The sequence below is a fragment of the Sipha flava genome, unplaced genomic scaffold, assembly GCF_003268045.1.
Source record: "Sipha flava isolate LNK unplaced genomic scaffold, YSA_version1 41_pilon_pilon, whole genome shotgun sequence".
Taxonomy (NCBI): domain Eukaryota; kingdom Metazoa; phylum Arthropoda; class Insecta; order Hemiptera; family Aphididae; genus Sipha; species Sipha flava.
The window spans coordinates 2,595,759-2,618,358 of record NW_020273144.1 but is presented as its reverse complement, the minus strand read 5'-3'; the positions used below and the strand labels follow the sequence as shown (position 1 = coordinate 2,618,358).

Genomic DNA, 22,600 nt, shown 5'->3' with positions numbered 1-22,600 from the left:
AGATCGAAAGTTGATAAGCTTCCGAGCAAAAAATTCCTTAGGTTTATTAACTAGTTCAGCATGTTTTGTTTCTAAATGCCTCCTTAATTTATTAGGTTTCATGCTATCAGATGCTAATATAGTTAAACATACTACACACTGAAGCCGTTCTTCACCATTTATAGAAGTTTTAGTAAATCCGAGAGATAAATAGTTTTCGTCATACCTTCTTAATTTTGAGTTCGACACTGGGCTTGAAGTACCAGTGGCTGACTCGATGTTTACACTACTGACGTTATCCCTCTTAATTTTATTATTGCTGCTTGATGTCGAAGCACTAGTTTGATCACTTATCAAAAATCTTTTCATTATTAAACTTACTATATAACAAGTAGGTCTAATACCAGAATAATCGAAATAAACAAAATTTATTTACAAAGACGTACTCACATGCACAAGGTAGCATACACAATAGCAAACTGTCAACGTTATACCACCGCAGCCTTGTCACATAGTTCAACGCGTAAAACTGCGTTTGTTTAAAAATAGAATGACGGCCAATAGTGGTTTATCGATAAAACAACTAACCTTTTATAGATAATAGCTCTTGTTGATTGTTGCTGTCTGTATGTGATGTATAAATATACCGAATTATATACAATACAGGTTTTTAAATTTTCTTGCGCCCCCCCCCCCCCAATAAAGCTTTCGCGGCCCCCGGAGGGTCGCGCCCCACAATTTAAGAACCTCTGCACTAGACAATGTTATTTGTCGTTCTTGATCAGTCGCAATTTTCATTTCCTCAACAACAGTATCTTTGACTGAATTGCTTACGGTGATTAAATTACTCATATATAAAGTAGATGATATTGAAGGTATTTCTACTGATGCATAAAACTCACTTAGTTAAGTGTGACCGATTTCTCACATTTTAATAAAAAGACAAAAGTAATTATATTGATTAATTAATATGGATTTTATCTATATTTATTTTTAAAATTATAAGAGAGTATGAGACTTGGTTTATTATATATAATAGTACATTAACATGTTTAAAAATAATGATCGACAATAGCGACCGATAACGAACGTCTAGTGTTTACGTAGTTATTTTCAAAAATAGATTACCTATTACTGTAAACGCCAATTGAGAACACTCAATATCTTTGCGTAGAGACCTGCAATTCGAATTCTGATTTTTTATTGGTTTTTATGACATAAAAATGTGTATTTTTACGAATTTTTAATTTTTTTAACTTAAATAGACACGCGCATACGCAGTACAACTTCTTTTTCTTAAATGGCAACTATCTATTTTAACCACTAATTATTTTTTACCTATTTTTTTAATAAATGTTGGTAGTTAAACTGACTTTCTAAGTCCAAAATTGACAAAGTTACAGTAATTTAACCAAAAAACTGTAAAATGCACGCGATTCTAAATTTTTTTGACTGTAACTCTGAAAATAATTATTCTAGAATTGTTAAGGCTTGATATTTTTACTCTTATTTATTAAAATGATATTTACACGATGTTATAATTTTATCTACTGCATAACTTTCACTTTATTTTGGGTATGTATTATAACTTATAGTAGAAAAAACGTAAATAAACACGCATGTTGTTTATTTCGTGACATCTAATGGATCTAATGGAATTTATCAATAATTAACAATAAGCAGGGGCGGATTGGCAATTATTTTCGGCCTAGGAAATATGAAACAAACCGGCCCATGAACTGAAAAATAAACTATTTGTGACATCGTACATCCGTACTACATAAATAAAAGTCGACATCTTGAACTATTTTACAAAAACATTTTGTAATTTACAGTTTACAGCTTTACAAATATGTATTACCTTATAATAATATGTACATTATCAACTTTTATCACCAAAAAATACTAATGATGTTACTTTTGGTGTTAGGTACCACAAATGACTACACATTTCTTTTAATGTTAATTTTGAAATTTGTATATCAATTTTAAGGAAAGCTTTGTTAATGTAATTAAAATTTTTATAATGTAAACTTTAAATAATCAAATATATAATGTATTTGTATAATAATTACCTATAATAATACTACTGCTTTATTACAATTTACTTTCATTTTTATTTTATTAATTAGAGACTACCTACGAATAATTTTTCCTTGTAATAAATTATTATAATTTGGAGGGCCCTCTTGGTGACTATATCAGTCACCTAAACCTAACCCGGGCCCTTTAAAATGGCCAGTCCGACCCTGCGTCCAAGCCACCAGCCGCCACTGCCCGCACCTCATTACAACACCAACCATAATTCAACTCCCTTCGCCTACTTCATCCTGTTACGGGAGCGTCACAATATTTGCGTACAAACAACACCAGTGCTGCACAGCGATTGCAGCCGGATATTGACATGGCATGGGCCTATCTGTTTATTCTGTATTGAATGACTATGGGTATTACCACAGAACAAGATAATTAATTGCCGAGAAACGATATAATTAGCATTATACGGATTATCTTTTCAAAGTGTAAATATTATCTGCTACATCTTAATTCGTTGTCATTAATATAATGTTATACATACGTTATATATACGTTATTGGATAACCCTTAAACCGTGACGATGCGTTTTTGGTTTAAAAATAATTTACACTTCCACATCGTACACCGCAACGCTTGAAATTAATTCATTGACTATCTATGTACAATATTTATTGTATAACCGATTATTATTACCATCTATGTTAACATACATAATTTTTCAACCATTCAAACCGATTCTTCGTTACATTCGTTTTTTCGCTGTCGTCATTTTTGATTTTCAACCCGTCGTGCTCCCAATTAATTCTAATTACATTTTTTTTTGGTAAAAATCAAGTTTGTAACAACATTGTATAATAGCGTTCGCTATTAAAACGAATAGGATAGTTATATTCCGGTGTATTGAGTTTGCCTTTTCTTGGGTCGTGTTTGTTGACGTTAAAAGTTGGAAATTTCATTTCGTTTCGAAACATGACTTCTATTGACATCGATGAAGTAATTTTTAATCTGAAAGCAACCATCACGTCGAGTAAAGGAGGAGTTCTTTTGAAGAGTATCGAATGTGAGTATATTTACCTTTTCAATTTAGTCACATTTTTCATCTTAACAAACTGAACTCACGACTTAATTGACTTATACTGTCTGTATTGTATCAGCGGTGACAACAGGTTTTTTTTTTTTTTGGAAAAACTAACAGGAGGTCAAAAATTACAAGGCTTAACTATTAAAAAATATTTAAATTTTAGCATCGTGATTTTTCAGAAAAATATCCATGTCCCTAATTATATTTAAAGTCTCGCCAGTGGTAGGGCATGGTATTTTCTATCAGCTACAGTTAGTTTCATTCTTGATATTTATAGATCACTTTATTTAATGTAATAGTTAACGAACCTTAAATAATTACAATTGTTGATCTTATTATAATTGTAATTAAAATTATATGTCTAACAATTGGTATTAGTCTCATGTTCAAAAATTGAGGTCCTGTTACTATTTTTCATTAAAAACATTTTAGATTTAAAAAAATTATTTTGTTGTATACATCAATAACACTATCTGTTTTGTATTAAATATGTATTAATAATTTTAGCTGATTACCATAATATCAATGGCACATGTATACCATATCGAGAATTAGGATACAGTTCTTTGAAAAAATTCATTCAGTCTTTCAAAGTATTTAGGATAGATGAATCAAGAAATGATCCAATTGTGAATGTTGTTAGTGATGTTAAAACTCAACATCTACAAGAAATGATTAAAAAACAAAAAACTACAAAAAAGGTACGAAAATAACAAAAACAAGCATTATTCAAAATTTATTTATTTTGAAATAATTAACTAAGTCAAATTTTTTTTTATTTTTATTTTTTGTAAACCATACGGGCTTGTAAATAAGTTTTTTATAACTTTTGCTTTAGTTATATTTAATTTATATATATATATATAGGTATTTGATCATTTAAATTAATGCTAAAAAAAGTGATATTTGTTATGTTTAGAATATTATTTATATTATTAATTGAGATTACTTTCTATATTAATAAATATTTTTTTTTAGTCTAAATATAAAAAAAAACCTAAAGTAATTCATAAGAAATTCACTAGCGACTATAGTGCAAATGCTAAGGTTAGTATCTGTTTATATATTTTTTTTTTTTTAATTTTTTATGTGTTGTACAAATATAAAAAGAATAACTTGAAATTAATTAATTACATTCATAAAATATAATTATAAATTCCATTGTTATTTATGTTTAAAATATATTTTATTTGTTTTTGTTTATTAGCAACCTTATAAAAGAAAAGTAGTTTCTAATATTCACAATTATACTTCTGCTGTTTCTTCTACAAACACACTTGACTCAAAATGGCTCAAAAACTATGAAGTATGTATAATACTTATCATCATATTTATTATTTATTTAATTGTTTACATATTACATATGTTATGTAAATATACAATAATAAAAATAACTTAAAATTAAAAAAATTACTCTTATAAAATATATTTTATTTGTTTCTATTTATTAGTTACCTACTTATAAAAGTAAAGTGACAACTGTTTCCTCTAAAAATAATCATACTTCTGCTGTTTTGTCTAAAAGCAAACTGGACTCAAAGTGGCTCAAAAATGATGAAGTATGTATAATCATACTTTTGTATTTATTATTAATTTAATTTTTTACATACTAAATTCTACGTGAATATATTGTTATAGGAATAACTTTAAATTAACTAATTATTCTTAAAAATATATTTAATTTGTTTTTATTTATTAGTTATGTACATATGAAAGTGGAGAAATTCCAGTTTCCAAAATTATTAATCAGACTTCTGCTGTTTCTTCTAAGAAAACATTCGATTCAAAATTGCCCAAAAATGAAGTATGTACAATGCGTATCTTATTATAAATAACTTTAAAATTAAAGTAATCAGATATCTAGTACAATTAGGTTCTGTGATACTTTTAGATGGGGCTTATCAGTGGAAAAAATACTTAATAATTTGTTTTTGGATAAAAATTGTATTCCATTATTAACTATTAATTGTATTTATTATAATATTATCAGCTCATAGGTAAATTGCAATTATTTCTTTTGAGTTTAAATAGTATATTGTGATGGTGAGATGAACAAAAATATTTTGGTTCTACAATTGTTTTTTCTTTCTCAAATTAAAAAATTTAAAATTACATTTATAAATATTATATGATTCAACTATTTTTTATATTTTTTCTAAGAGCAAATTATCTTTTAGTTTCAATTTAATGGACTTATTTGGTCAATGATGTCCTAATGATTTGTAATAGGTTTTTTAATTCCATAAACAATTTAATTTAAACCTAAATAGCAGTGGTGCTAAATACACTATAAATGTGTGACAGCAATTACACTTTTTTATAGGGAGTAATGTGTGAGTATTAATATTATAGTGATATACTTGTAACTTAATATTCCGATGAAATTATTAAAAATTTTTAACCGACAGTGGAATTTTGAACTAATTATTTTATTAATGTAATACACAAAAATGTTTATGAATTTGTTATTTTTCAATTATAAAAAACTTTTATAATATTTATTTTATTTTTATTATATGAATAAATTTGTACCTAAATAATTTTATGATGTCAAAACTTACTATTGAAAAACCAATATTAGGTATTTTATTATTTGATTGATTAGTATATATAGCACTCGTGTAATTTGATTCTTAGTATCATTTTATTTTTTGGTAAGTGGGAAATTTTGAAATTCTATGAAATAAATGAATATATTCTCAAGTATATAACAAAAAAAAAAAAAATACGTCATTGGTCTGTAATGATTTCTAACTCCCGTGGGTTGCATAGACTCAAAAATATTATTATTCCGACCTCTATTCATAAGAAATTCTTTGTAGCAAAAAAAAAAAAAAACTGGAAAACCACAAAAATGTTTTCCAAGTTTTATACAATGTAATATTGATGAAATTTAATTTTTCAATTAATATCCATTAAACAATTTTAGTTATTTAGTTGAATACAATTAATATTTTAGAAATATTTAATGACATTTATGTTGTTTATAGACACTTGACATTTTGAATGATTTTCTCATTTTTTTGAATTTAGAACATTAAAAAAATTCTACCTACCTAAAAAATTTAGTTTTTCAAATATATCAACAGTTTTTAGAATTATATAAAAACTAGTCCACCCGACCTCCTCTTTAATTTAGAATCATTTTTTCAATAGCTATGGTACATTGGTTTTAAGTTTAAAATACCAAAACAGCTATACCATTCACCTATTCCTGTATTGACTGGTTGAAGGCAAAAGGAGTTAATTATTTTGCTTTTCGCTCTCCTAAAAAATAGTTAAATTATAGCTTAGTCCCTTTTGTCTTTTATCAGTCAATATCTCGTTCCTTTAAGTTTTGACTATTTTTGGTTTTTGTTTTAATTATTTGATTTGAAAATAGTTTTTATTTCTAGATATTTTGAAGTTCAAATTGATTATTGAGTTAATGACATTAAAAATTATTAAATATTTTAGGAAAAAAGGAAACCGATTCTGCTGAAGAAAATAACTAAGCTGTGTGGTCAATCTGCTCAAGACAGATTACAAAAATATGTAAAAAAGGATATTTCACAAATGGAGGTTGGTTTTTCCATACATTATTTGTTATTATCTTAAATAACTATTTTTATCATAAACAGATTCTTTAGTTATTTTTATTTTGTAAATATCTGTAAAACTAAATATTTAATTAATTAACATAATTTTAGCTTATTTTACTTTGTTCAAACTGCAAAGGTTTCTTTAAACTCTATAGAAATGAATAATTAAAGAAATGTGCTTATTTTAAATTCTTTTCTTTTTTTTTCAGCAAATATAGTTTCTTTGGTTTCTTTTAAATTTAAAATTACACCACCTTTGCATGTGTTGTCTCTGTCTTACACGTGTACAATGTAACAAAACTTAAGATTTATATTATCAAATTTTATATTTTTAAGTTTTATTTTGTATATTTATTTTCTCTCTTATATAATGTTATGTAATGTGAGATCATATCACCCCCCGTAAATACACCACTGGTAGTGTTGATAATGGACAAGATGAGAGAAAATAGAGTGAGATGGTTTGGGCATGTGATAAGGCGAGAGGAAACAAAAGCAGCAAGAGTGGTTATGAAAATTAACATTGAAAGGAATAAAGGAAGAAGAAGACCATAAAGAGATGGTTGGATTCGATTAAGAATGATATGAGGGCTGTTGGTATGTGTGTGTAGGGCAGGGGTTCCCAACCCGTGATACGAGTACCACTATTGGTACGCGGAAGGCTCGTAGGTGGTACGCGAAGAAATGTTTTGGTATAATTATTTTTATTATTATTTGCATTCATTATTTAGTTTAATTTATTTGATATTATCTAACTTTATAAATATCGATGACATTGTGTTTGAAATTTATTTTTAATATTATTTATTTAGCCTGATATTGATGTTCTTGTACAAAATAAACAACAAAAAATAACACATAAAATTTAAAAAACATAATTGTTATTTCAATATTAAGATTTAACTAAAAATTAAGATTTTTTTTCTTTCATAAATTTCAAATACTAAAAAATGTTAATAAATGAATGGATACTAAAAATATACGTTAAAAAAATGTTGACTCCCAATTAAGTTGTAGAATTAAGATGGTATGCATAATGATTATAAAAGTTTCTGATGGTACTCAATGATAAAAAGGTTGGTAACTCCTGATGTAGGGGATGTAGATATTCCGATATGAGCAGAGGTTTAGGACAAAGGTGGCCGATACCAATAGTTAGGAGAAAGGAGAAGAAGAAGATATAGTGTTATAGAAAGTTAATTGTTATTGTATTTCTATTTTAATAAGCTTATGATTTATAGTATCGGTCGGCATATATTATTTTAATTTAGTAGATACCTATATTTGATGATATTGTATAGATATTTATTATAATTTTTTCATTATAGATTAAGAACTACTCAATTGAGTTCTTATGTTCAGAGAATCCTAATTATTTAAACCAGAAAGTATCTTAGATTCCCAAGACTTAATAATAATATCAATGAAACTGTAAATCAAAATACTTTATTTTCAATCTTACATTGCCTTTAAGTCAGTTTCTTAGTTTTACTAACTGAATTTTTAAATTGATGCATAACTTATTTTATTATTACCTATTTTTTTTTTTTTTATAAAAAGTTATCAATTATTTTTAAAATGCTACAACAATCCTGTTTATAATATGCATGCAATTTATAGTATCCGATGGCATGTATTATTTTAAGTATAGTACCTTTATTTTATGAATATAATTCACTCCAAAGTTTATTCCATTTTTCATTTTTAGATTAAAGATTATAGCAATAATTCTTTATTTCCGAAGAATTTTAACTATTTATGTCAGAAAACATCTGAACTTACCAATACATATGATAAAGTCAATGATACGGTTAGTAAAAATAAATTTATTTTTAATCTTACCTGTAAGTTACCTTTAAGTCTGTTTCATAATTTTAACTTACTGAATTTAAAAATATGTATAGTTTATTTTATCATTACTTATATGGTTGATTCTTTTATTTTTGTAATGTAACACATAATATATACATAATATGCTTATTATATCAGGTGGCATATATTATTTTAATTTTAATTATTTTATTTTATAGATATATTTCATTTTAGATTAAAGATAAAGTCAATAAAAATATTGATTTTTATATTTTTACAAATAATTAACAATTATTTTTTAAATGTTAAAACAATCCTGGGTTTTCTATAATCATTTTATAATATTTACTCAATATAAAAATTACATTCATTTTATTTTAACTGCTTTAATTTTATGATCTTACTCATACTTGAAAGTCGATTAATTTGTATGAACTACTATCATTGTTCAGTACATTTTGAATTAATTGATATTTTAAATTGTTGCTCTAAACTAAATATCAAATTAAGTTTATTGCTTGAATTTATTTGAATTCTTTGAAACATATATACATTTTAATATGATGTTATAAACAATATAAATAATAATTATTTTTATTTTATGAATTAAGAATATTATGAATTCACCTATTGAACTTTCTACAAATCAACCAGAACCATTAAATACAGAAATAAATCAGTTGCAAATTCCAAGTAAATGTAAGATGACTGTGACTGTGACTGCTATTTATAGCCTTTTAGACATTTGGGTTTGTTTAGATGAAATAGAAAAAAATGTAAGTTAATTAATTAATTAAACTATAGATTTAATAGTTGTATCATAGTCTGAAAAACATTTTATTTATGATCATTAAAACTATCATTAAATTATAACCTATCTTAGGAATATGATACAGTTGATTTTACTAATAAAATATAAATAATTAACAGTTTATATTTTATAAATTTTAAGATAAATATTTTTTGTTGTATAATTTTTTGAAATATTAAAATTATGTCTTACTGTTTATATTTTTAAAGTAAGTTTTTGTTTATCAATTTTTATAAAAATGTAAATGATTATTATTATATTAATTATATTGATAATTTTTCAAAAATACTAAGTATGTACTTATAAATTTAAGGGCTTGATTTGATGTTTGTTTTTTTTTCAGTAAGAAATGTCATAATTTTTTTAACTAGAATTTAATTTAAAATTCAGTGAAATTTACAAGATATTACATTATATACTTATTAGACATGAACATCAATATGATTATATTAATAATGAACATAGTTTAATTTAATATTTATTTTTAAAAATATTTAGGAGAGTTTCTGTAAAATGCAAAAGGAATTGAAAATATATATGGATTCAAATAATTTAAGTCCAATTAAGCAAGACCCTATTATTGGTCATTTTTATGCTCTTTATCATCAGCTAATGTGGCATAGAATTTCAATTGAATGTATTGATTTTGATGGCTCTATTATATGTTTTTTAATTGATACAGGCAAATCTATGCATGCAAATAAAAACCAAATTTATCCATTGGCATCAAATTTTTTTAATATTCCTGGACAGGTAATGTTATTCATTATTATAAAGTTATTAAAAGTAATTATGGAATAGTTAATGAACTTAAAACATTTTGGTTCAATTAGAACTAACATTATAAAAATGTATTTTTTTTAATGTATTAATTACACTACTTTGAATGTAATATTTTCAGGCTATTAATATTTTGTTAAACAAGTTTAAAATATTTAATGATTTCCCGTTAATTAAAGATATATTAATTGAGACACTGATTGACCAAAAATTCTTGCTCATACCTCACACAATAATTACAAGTCCTCCATCTGTAACTTTATATGAAGTAGAATCAATGATGAATGTAAATGACGAACTACTTCATACTTTTTTTGAAAAAGTAACATCGAAATTTTCATATACAGTAAGTTATACATGTATATAATATTTATTTTATATACCTATTAACTATACAATATTAATGTACTTTGATAAAAAAAATAATTAATACATTTATAGTCTGAGCATAATACGTTCATGTTTATTGTGTGAGTATTGGATATAATCATTAGTCTATCTGTATTAATACCAAATAAATATAAATATAATTAATGTATTTTCATTAATGTATTTTTCAGATTGAATATAAATTTACAGAAGCTAAAGTATTATCCATTCTCGATGGATACTTATATTTACAACCAAATAAAGATTTAATAAAATCATTAGAAAATCTATTGTTAACTGATTTATTTTCAACTGGTTTTTTAAAAAATAATAGAGATATAGATTACAGAAATGTATATTTAACTACTTATAAGCAAAATATTAAAGGAAGAGTTAAAGTATTGTATTTCATTGATGATAGTTGGGTATGGAACATTATTTTTAATAAAAGCTTTTTATAATAGAAAAATATTTAATTGTTTAGTTATTGATAAATTTACCAACCACTTATTTTTAACAATTTTATGTTTTTATTATAGTTAATTATTTTATTGTAATTGAGTCAGTTAATTATAATTAACAGAAATTTGATGATATAAAAACTATAATTATTTATTTTTTCTTGTTTAGGTAAAAATATTTTTTATTGATTACGGTGTATATAGAAATGTTGAATTACAGGAACTAATTAACATTAATAAAATTGATAATCTTGTTGCTAAAATTCCACCCCAAGTAAGTTTAATCATTAATTGTAATTTAATGGTTAATTTGTATGTGAATAAACTTTTTAAAAATGTTAATAGTACTAGATGTAGTAAATGTATTCTAACCTAACTTTATGAAAACATGCTCCTGCCCACTGAATATATAAATTCCAAACCAAAATTTCCCAAAATGCCATTGTAATTATTTCTATGCATAATATTACATATTTGAATCTAAGTGTTAATTATACATTTAATTATTTTCAAATTTTGTATAAAATATTATGTGTTATAATAAGTAAATTGACAAAAAAAAAAAAAAAAAAATACTTGTCATGTTTGGAATGTAATATTTAAGAAAGTTTATTTTGCCTAATGTTATTATGTATATAATCATGTTAAATTTATTTTATCTATTCAATAGTAGCATCTGTTTTACATTATTTTATTATTTTAATCACTCATTAAAAAACGATGTAACTTTTGATAAATTCCATATTTTCTGTAATTTTGAAATTCTCTATCAGCATTTAATATCTATGTATTTTTGTTTAATTATACATATTTATTATACCAGTTAAAAAAAAAAAAAAAATTAGAAAATTGTATTAAAATAATGGATTAAAAATTTTTTTTTTTTAGGCTGTTAAAACAATATTGCATATGTTTCCTCCTCAATGTATGACTAATAAAACAATAGATGAGTTTTTCAATATTTTAGGAAATAATTATTATGTGTCAGTTATGGGATTAAATGATTCCGATAATGATATTCCATGTGTTCAGTTATGGACTGGTGCATTTCCTGATACATGTATAAACATGGTTTTGTACTCTAGGTAATTTTTTTAAGTTAATGTTTAGCATTTGTTGATAATACATATCTATACAATTAATTTAATTTAAGAAATTATAATTTAATCATAAATTTGTTTAAAGATTGGAAAAAATCAAAAAAAATTGTGAAGAAAGTAATACTTAATAAAGTCACTGATAAAGTAAGTATAATAAAGTAATGCTTAAGTACCATTTGATGTATTTTTTTTTTTAAGATTTTTGTAAAAAATGTCTTCCGTATTATTTTGAATTGTATTTATTTAAATTGATTTGTTATAATAATTTAAACTATTAATGTTAGAAATGATTTTGAACCCTCCTTTAATATATTTGAAATAAAACATTTTGCATAAAGTTATGATAAATTTTATTTTTGATTTACTGAAAACCTTAAGTTTACGTTAAATGCAGTTTATAAACTTAAATATATAACTTGATGATTTTATTTAAGATATTTAAAAATTTTATTTATCAAGATATTTTTCATATAAACAGTTAGATTTTTTAATAAAAATACAATGAAAAAAAAAAAAATTTAAAGAGGGTATTATTTAAAAGATATTACTTGTGTATTGTTCTACATCTTTAATTTATGATAATTAGTTGAGCTATTTATTTATTTTTTAAATAAATAAAATCTAAGGATAATAATTATTTTGTTATCATTAATGTTTTCTCAGGATTAAAAGGCTGAATATTTTATAGTTGTTGATTTTATACCATGAAGATAATGACCTAAACCGTGATATTGGAACAAATCTTTTTAAAAACTTGTCAAATTAATAAAATTACAAAAAATACAAAAAAAAGAAAAACAAAATAAAAACTATATATATTTTGACTCGTATATGACCAAATCACATTTTGTACTTAATAAGCTATTTTCTGTAAATCTTAAAAAAAAATGCAAAATCCTCTACTAGTTATAATTATAACACTTAAAAAGTTTCGGGAACGCTATTTTTTTTTTTTTTTAAGTTAACTGAGTCCCTTCTCTTTAATTTTGACAAATTGGGCATTGGTCAATACAATGTATTACAATAATTGTAATCTGTAGTATGGTATGAACGATTTTAATTATGTAAAAATACTTTAAAAAAAAAACATTCGAAAATCAAAGCAATATAAATATTCTGAAAAAATAAAGTGTTATTAATTATAAAATATTTCACGGTTTTGTGAAAAAAATTGAAACTTATATCGATTATTCTATTGCTTTCCGTTTTTTATTTTTTCAAAATTTGAAAAAAAATGTATTTCGGTACCTACATAATAAACACAATATACTAACTATATACAATAAAGACTGATAATCGATACTGATTAACAAGGCTAGGATTTGTGTGTAATAAAATATTGTAAAATATGCATTTATTGTAAATGTTTATAAGATAAACACAAAAATATAGTTACAAAAAAAATATTTATTTATTGAAGTACATCAATGGTTGGCTGTTTGTCTTAATATAATATAATGGAGAAATAAAATAAAATCAAATTTTTTTGACTAAAAACTAAGTTTTGTACTTTAATCAGCAAGGCTCGAATTAAATATGAAATATTATTATTAAATTATAAATATTAATTACGAAATATAATATAAAACATTAATTTTTCGCATTTTTATAATCGTAATATGCAATAATTTTAATTATATCCCACACAGCATTTTGAAAATAATAATATTTTCAATATATTTGAATTAGGTTTCATTATAAATATTGGTTTTAGAATATTGTAAAATTATTTTGAAAATATTTGATCTTTAAATATTTAAATCAAAATATAATCAAAACATTTTCAAAACATTGTGTACCAAATATTATATAACAATTTTCCATAATATGTTTTGAAAATATTTGGGTATCAAATATTTAAACCCAAATATGATCAAAATCTTTTCAAAACAATTCATACCAAATATTATTTATCAATTTTCCATCAATGTTTTGAAAATATTTGAAAATCAAATATTTAAACCCATATATGATCAAAACATTTTAAAAACAATTCATACCAAATTTTATACATCAATTTCCGAATCAACGGATTGGATCCGTGAATCCGGATAAAACGGATAGATCCGAAATTCGGATTAAGTAATTGTGATCCATAATCTGGATTGGCCAAAATAATGCTCAACAGTCAGCACTTGTACCTACCCTTACCTACCTACATAATTATATCTTATACATTGACTACGAATAATCAATAATGACATACTATTATGCAATACAATATTATAGTCTAAGGATTTAAATTATATTTATTTTGTATAGTTGAAGAATTATAATATAATATATGATTGTATATTAATAATAATAATGGTTACGCGATAACGGCGTCGTGCGCCGTCGCCGCTATATTATATATAGAATAATATTATTAGGTTGCTTATTAATTATATACAGTGCCACAGTCATAGTGGAAAAACCGCGTGGGAAAAACCATAATGCAGAATGACAACCGCGTTCGAAATAGTCGGCAGTTGCATACACTTCACGACGAAACACACGTAATTAATTATTATATACAGTAATACAGATATAATCTTATATTATTATAGACGGTCGACCACCCATCGATACCGTTATACGTCCTATATTATCGCGTCTTAGCTGTTCGCTTGTCCGTGCCGACGTCGTCTTTCATTTATATTTTGATAAACTACAAATAATATAATATATATATACTAGCTGACCCGACAAACGTTGTTTTGTCATATAAATTATTTCTAGAGAATATTTTGCTAGAAAAAAAATAACTAATTAAATATAGGCATGTAAGAATGTGGGTAAGGATAAGGATGTAAGGAAGATATATGGCGTGCTATGAATGGTAACGAAATATAAAAATGAAAAAACATCAAACATTTATTTTTTTAATAATTTATTAAAATTGATCTATTAAAATAATATATATCGCTAATTATGACAATATAAGTAAAAAACAATATCTATCCCTTAATGCAACAGAGTGTACAATATTTTTTGTAATCCCATCTTTCGCAAACACAAACTGGATGGCTCGAGAGCACACCACGTATAATTATCCGTGTGAAAAATATGATGTGCTCAAATCTAAGCTACAGACATTGTTTGGCTTTGAAACTTATTGATAGTCATTGCAAATGCCAATCTAATTGGAAATTTAAAGCGTTTAAATTGTATTGGCACATCTGTGGGTATAATAGAGATTCGCGGTAATAATATATTTTCACCTCGGAATTTGCCATTTAAAATTATGGCTTCGATAACATTTTTCATTAATTTTTTAACAACTTATCGCGTGTCGTTGTACAACCGTGGTAGGTCAAATTATGAAGCAAAATAACCGAAGAACAAACCTTCAATTGTAAATTATGCGGTGGCATGCCTGGTAAGTCCAATGAGTTTAAAAACTCTGTTAGATAATTTACAGCTTCAGTAGCATAGCAAACTATATCTATAGATTTGTATGACACCATGTCTCCTGGTAATAAATGTTTATCTTGAGATTCAATTCGTTGACGTCCACATTTTTTACTACTAAAATTGCCCTTTCTGCCAGCCACTCATGATTTATGTATTGTCTGTGTACATTGGAAAATATCTAGTCAATGAGAGCATCTTGCGAATAAATGATTGTGCAGAAATCGGTCGGTAATTTTATACATTCCGTTTTATCTGTAGTAACTTTCCCATCTCCAATATCTAACAATTGTTTTGAGAATCTTCTGCACGCAGCTTTTTTTGATTAAATCGCAAGTATCAAAATCGTTCGCTCTCTGTCTTTACATACATTTCGACCATGAATTGTTGAAGCTCATGATATCGTAGAATAATTTTGTCTTGATCTCGTTTAATCATCAACCGATATGCATAATAATTTTTCGAACTAACATTCTTATTTGTTTTGACACCTGTTGCGGGATCTTTTTTTGTTTAATATTTATGCAATAACCGTCATTTACTACCAAAAATAAAATTAATAGTTTTTAAATAGGTTTTTTTTATAGTTTTTTAATAGTTTTTTAATAGTTTTTTAATAGTTTTATTTAATAATTCATTTTCAATTGTGCAGTTATCGACTGGGTCAAAAAGGGCTATTTTTAGGGTTTTTCCAGCAATAATTCTAATTTTTCTCGCCGTAAAAACCATCCTTGAACTTCAACGAACATTTGAAAAAAAGATTTGGCCAAATTGGTCCAGGCGTTGTTGAGTTATGCGCTTACCTACACATTTTGCGATTCATTTTTATACTATAGATATATATAATATATTATATAATATGTAAGTATATACAATTAATATAAGTTTTAATTTAAGAATACAAAATAAGTACTTAGGTGGGTAGTGGCTAGGTATATATTATATTAAAATATCTATATATTCAATAACAGCATGAAAAAAAATAAAGCGGGATCATGGCATCATGCCGTACTGGTGAATTTTTTTTCTCATTGTTTTTTGTAAATGACTTTTTGTATAATATTGTTTACCTATCTTAAAAGACTTAATATTATAGTCTCTCTTTAAGTACCCACAAATTAATAAAATCCCGCCATAAATATAGGAATTTTAATGTACATCGACCTGTTTAAAAACATTCGTTGACGCCGGCATGTCTCAATATAACCAACAAATATCATAACTGTACTTCGACTTAGATAAAATATGCCCTATTAGTCCCAAAATGTAATTATAGAGCCACATTCCATATAAATATATAAAAAATGTGCATATTTTAAAACTATTGTAGGTTTGTACAGTAAATAATTACATAATGTTTAAGGAAGACCAGGGATAAAAATTTTATAAAAATGTATTATACATTTAAAAAAAAGTATTTAGTTTATAAACTAAATGTATACATATAAATATTTTTTTCTGGTACCTGGTAGAAGTATAATATATTATATCTATCTAATCTATCTATCTATCTATAGGTACTTATTTTATAACTATAGTTATAAAATAGGTACCTATAGATACTTGATATAATCAAATTAAAATATAATAACTATCTTAAGTTCACATAAATTAGATTGTTACTCTTTTTGTTGATAGGTTAATTCCGAGGTCAATAATCATTGTTATATCTAAGTTCAAACACTAGCTAATATATACTACATATAATAAAATACTACAACCAATGTAATTTGTTTTATTTTATAAATCCAGTTAATAGGTAGCTTGAAACTTTAATTATATTTAGGTATATTTTAATTATATTTTCAGTACTTAGCTATTCATATTTAAGTTATCCATGTGTAGGTACAAAATTGTTGTAAAATTAATTATTAGTTAATAATTAGGATAATGAACTGCAGTTAGCATTTTATTTTCTATATTGATTTAAATTTGCTTTTTAAAGAATCTAAAATTGTGTAACCTACACCTATCAATACACACATATTTATTGTAATATAATATAATATTATTAGTCTATGTATAATTTAAGTTTATATATACTTATAAAAATATATGTCGGAATAGAAGTAACTTTATTATTCAATTTATATAATTATATAGGTCTCTTTTAAATAATAATTTAGTAAGAAAAAAATAGTATTCAAAATAATTTAACAATAATTTTAATATATGATGATAATAATAATCCAATAGATTCTTTATTTAATTAAAATAATATAAATATTACTATAAATTAGAAAAAAAATTCAATTATTATATTATGTATTTCATTATAAAATCAAGACAATGTAAAACTGAACTTCCCTTTATAATACTAATGTAGGAGAACAACATTTTTTTATTTATTTGAAATTTGTATTGAGATTATGAACAATAATTAGAAATAGAATCATAAGTGTAACTGTAAATTATAATATGCCTACTTACATTAAATATGGTATTGTATATTATTACAGTTAAAAATGATGAAAGTCACAAATAGTAGAGCTAAATGAAGAAAAATACAAAAAGAATTAGATGTCTTAAATTATGAATGGCCTAGAGATAATGAATTTTCAAAACTTTTTCAAGATGTACATTAGATTGTTCCTTCTATGTCTTCTAACCAAATATCACATTATATTGATTCTAATCTGACAACACAAATTATTTCTCATGATAGTCATCACTCTTCATATGTTTCAAACTCTGAAGAAAATTCTGATGATAGTAACACAGATCCTATTATAACCGATGGTTTTCTTGAGAAAAATTGTGATTTATTTGTTAATACATTTGAAAAATTAATGGTCCATGATACGAGTAATTTACCAATACACCTACAACAACAGCATGTACAAGAGTGTCTTGGAAATTGGGCCATTGATTGCAATATTCCTCAGAATGCAATTAATAAATTCTTATCAATTTTAAAATTTAAAGCACAACTTAATTATTTACCTAAAGATTGCCGAACATTGCTTCATTCTGGATCAAAAAAAGTATTAAATTTAAAGGAAGTAGATCCAAATGGAATATATTTCCATTTTGGTTTAAGGGAAGGTATTCAAAGGTATTCTTCAATAATTGTCTCTCCAAATAATGTTATTAAAATTGCTATTGGAATAGATGGACTTCCACTGACAAAAAGTAATTCTGCTCAGTTTTGGTCAATTTTGGCCTATATTCTGCCCCATAGAAATCATGTTTTTCCAGTAGGAATATTTTATGGTTCCACAAAGCCAAATAATAGTAATGATTTTTTAAAAGATTTAGTTTCAGAGGTATTAGAACTAGCACATACTCGGATAAACATAAAAAATGAAACAAAAATAGTTGTTATTGAAGTTATTTGTTGTGACGCACCGGCTAAAAGTTTTGTGTTGGGAGTAAAAGGGCATGCTGGGTTTCATGCTTGCACCAGATGTAAAAAAAATGTAATTATATTAGTTATATTGGTATTCATGTTATTTAATTTAATTAACACCAAACTTTTTCTTAATTATGTCAATATATATTAATATATATTCTACTATTTTGTTTTTATTTTGCAGATATTGAAGCCTTTGATCTGGATATGAATAAACCTAGGTTTATTGCAGCTGCAATTGGTACACAGACTCAAGAAATATTTTCACAATGTTCATCTTCTAATCATAGTGAATTAAATGCAGATTATTATGACTCAACTAAACAAATGAATAAATCAGCTCATTCTACGCCGCAAGTATTGCATACCAGTCAAGTGCTTCAAGAATCAACACCACAAAATATTGATTGTTATTTATCTACAATTGACAATACTTCTGATATAAAAAATGAACTTAAGGGTATGTATTTCTAATGAATAACTGTATATAATATTGATACCTTGGTACCTGTATAATGAAGTTTTTGTTCTTTGTATAACTTTCAAACAAATTGTAACCCGAAATCAAGTCACCATAAAATATGAAATAAAGAATATACAAGAAAGACTTGATTTGATATTCAATATGCAAGAAAAAATATTAAATAAATTATTAAATAATCAAATCATTGATTATACAGAATGTAATTATGTAGAATTCTTAACTCCTATGGAAAGTGATAAAGAGTTGGAGAAAATGGAAGATAAAATGAAGTCTGATTTGACATACAGAAAAACTGTGGTAATTATTAAATATTGTAGATTTAACAATATTAAATAAAAATTATGTAATATGATTTTTACAGGTTACAGAGTTATCAAGATTAATGGGACAAAATTTGTCAGAAACTGTTCGAAAAATAATGCAAAAATTATTTAGTGATACTTTGCTTACATTCTATTCTTATATAGGGTTTAAAGGAAAAAAACAATTTTCAACTCTACAAACTTGTGCAGTTATATTTGGTAATTCATATTTTATTAATGTATAAATTGTATAAAATAACTAAATAAGAATTGTCACATTGATTTTAATTGTGACCAATGTATAATTTGGCCATTGATATCTTTTAAGGCTCAGTCTTATTGTTTATGAATAATACAAATTAAGGTAAACAAAATTTACCATGATTCTTGTAGGGCAAATATAATAATAATTGGATAAAAGTACTTATTAACTCAATTACCGATCAGTGATAACATTTTAATCATGTGTTTTTTAATCAATAACTTTTTGTGCTAATAAAATTTAACAGTCATACTTCAATAATAAATTATTTCTAGCTATGTAATCTGATTATACTTGTATTATTCGTACTAGATATAAATATAAAATATTTAAAATTTAATAATTCACGGAATAATAACTATTTATAATACTGCTATTTTATAACTAATACAAATCCTAAAAGTACTTCATAATATAAATAGTAAAAAATTAAAATTTGAAACTGTTTTTAGAGTCCATAAGAAGAATGAAAAAATTTACTGATATAGCAAATATAGAAATTGAAAAACCTTTAAAGACATGGATAGCATAAGCTTCAGCTCGTCTTAAAAAAATTGACGAAAAAAAATCTTCATGATTAAGTTATAAAATTTTTTGTACACAATATTATATTTTAAGGCAGTTACTATAGGTAAACATACATATATGTATAATATATTATATATATGTTTAGTATATTTACAGTTTATATTTGAATTAATATAATATTAATTGATTTTTTTTTTTTAACTTTACAAAGGAATTGTAATATTTAGTTGTAATAATATAATATTTTACAGTTTCAATTGGTACAATGTGTTAAACAATTTTAATTTTAATTTTTAAGAAATATTACAAAAGTGAAAAAATTTTATTATAACCTTTTTTTTTATACAATATTGTATTTTATGGCAGTTACTATATACATAATCTTATATATAGGTTTAGTATATTTACAGTTACATATGAATTAATATAATATTAATTGTTTTTTTTAACTTTACAAAGGATTTGTAATAATATGTTATTTTACAGTTTAAATTGCTATAATTTGTTAAAAATTGCTATATTAATATTTTGAATCCTTTTTTATCATTAAGAAAATGTAATTTATTATAAAATGTATTAGAATTATAATTTATAAGAATAATAATAACTACCTATGTTTTATTGCAAGTAATAGTGTACATTTTATAAAATGTTTTGATTTATATTGATGAAATTATATAAGAATATTAAAAATATATTTGTTAGTATTTATCATAAATGTATAATGAATAGTTATTTTAATACATATTTAAATATGTATCATTGTAACAATATATATATATTTTTTTATGACTACCAAATTGTATCTGAGTTTATAATATTTAATGAGTTAATATGTTGCTAAGATAATATTATACTGTATTATAATATTAAAGTAAAAAAATACAATAATAAAATGTCAACACAAATACAAACAATATTTTCAAAACTAATACAACAAATATTTTGAAAATCTATTCATATAATATTTTCAAAACTTCAATTAGAAATAATGTGAAAATATTTTACTACAATATTTTTAAAACCACTAAAAGTAATATTTTGACAGTAAATTACTGCAATATTTTAGAAATATAGATATCACATATTTTGAAAATGTTAATTCATTGGTCATTCAAAGATATTGAAAATATTTTGAAAATATTCAAATATCAACTGAACACCACCTGAAAATGTTTATCAAATATCTAGATATTTTGTCAAACAATCATAAAATATATTAATATTACAACACTGTGTGGGATGTTATAATAATAATATTAATTATATATTATATTCAATATATGCAATAATATGCATTTTATCCAAAATATACAAAAACATGCAAAATAAAAACACCACCATTTATCTCATCATGAGGCGATTCGTGGACATTACTGACAAAATCAATCATTAAAAGTCGCAAAAATAAAACATGCTGTTGCATATAAATCCTAGCCCTGCTGATTAACTTCAAACATGGTCCGTGATGCACACATTAAACGTTATAGTAAGGTATACCATTAATTATAAATACTATTTATAATCAATGGTTATTCGTTGATATGTATATAGATATTACTCAATATGTCACTAATTTGTCAATTTGTCACGTAGCAATTAAAATTAAGTTATAATAATGATATATATTAGATTATAATCCGTATATATACGGTTTTGGGAGTGAAGTAAATGAGGCAGTGCCTTAAAAATAAAAATTATATGAATGGTAAAGTAGGTACAAATATAATATAAATAATAATTATAATAATATAGCATAATACTTTCAAAACATTTTGTCAAACTAAATAATTGTATCGATATTTTACGAAAAAATACATGAAAATTTGATATTTTCGAATATCTTTAAATAATTTAAAAAAAAAAATAGAAATCTTTTGTGTACGAATGTTGATATTATCGTTGGTTCAGTGAAAATTTCATGTCTCAGAGGTTATTATTTTTTGATTTATGATGAAAAAAAAAACTTGATTTTGTTAAAAACCAGTATGCCGTAAATTTTTGTAATTTGTTGTCAGTTTTTTACAATTATTAAGAATACTGTTGGAATTTCATATAATGCCTCCCCCAATGTATCAAAGATACAATATTTCCTATTAGAATTCTCTTATGATTTTGATGATCAGAGAAATCGTTATAGTCAAAGTCATGTTCTCAGAATGTATAGTGTAAACTCACGTTATGGTAAAATCAATAAATATCTTGTTTCACTCAGAATCTAAAATAGCTAGTAAAGAGGTTTAATAAGAATTAGTTATTTATATTTAT

General features: G+C 24.1%; 2 protein-coding genes across 3 annotated transcripts; both read left to right on the top strand.

The window, feature by feature from the left end:
- Positions 1 to 2,570: 2,570 nt before the first annotated feature.
- LOC112688959 lies at positions 2,571 to 12,308 on the top strand. The gene is made up of 15 exons (XM_025562407.1): positions 2,571 to 3,076; positions 3,605 to 3,798; positions 4,076 to 4,144; positions 4,305 to 4,403; positions 4,549 to 4,656; positions 4,797 to 4,901; positions 6,554 to 6,658; positions 8,387 to 8,488; positions 9,102 to 9,266; positions 9,800 to 10,054; positions 10,203 to 10,427; positions 10,642 to 10,875; positions 11,081 to 11,185; positions 11,800 to 11,996; positions 12,097 to 12,308. Exons 1-15 carry the CDS (start codon positions 2,986 to 2,988, stop codon positions 12,137 to 12,139), a joined length of 2,097 nt encoding a protein of 698 aa, XP_025418192.1. The 5' UTR covers positions 2,571 to 2,985; the 3' UTR covers positions 12,140 to 12,308.
- A 7,153-nt stretch (positions 12,309 to 19,461) lies between these two features.
- LOC112689056 lies at positions 19,462 to 20,418 on the top strand. Of its 2 annotated transcripts, none has more exons than XM_025562557.1 (3): positions 19,462 to 19,534; positions 19,602 to 19,761; positions 20,257 to 20,418. In XM_025562557.1, the coding sequence occupies exons 1-3, from the start codon at positions 19,466 to 19,468 to the stop codon at positions 20,334 to 20,336; spliced, it is 309 nt and encodes a 102-aa protein (XP_025418342.1). In that variant the 5' UTR covers positions 19,462 to 19,465; the 3' UTR covers positions 20,337 to 20,418. The 2 variants fall into 2 exon arrangements, with proteins under 2 accessions (XP_025418342.1, XP_025418343.1); XM_025562558.1 differs by having other exon boundaries at positions 19,491 to 19,537.
- The last annotated feature ends 2,182 nt before the right edge of the window (positions 20,419 to 22,600 follow it).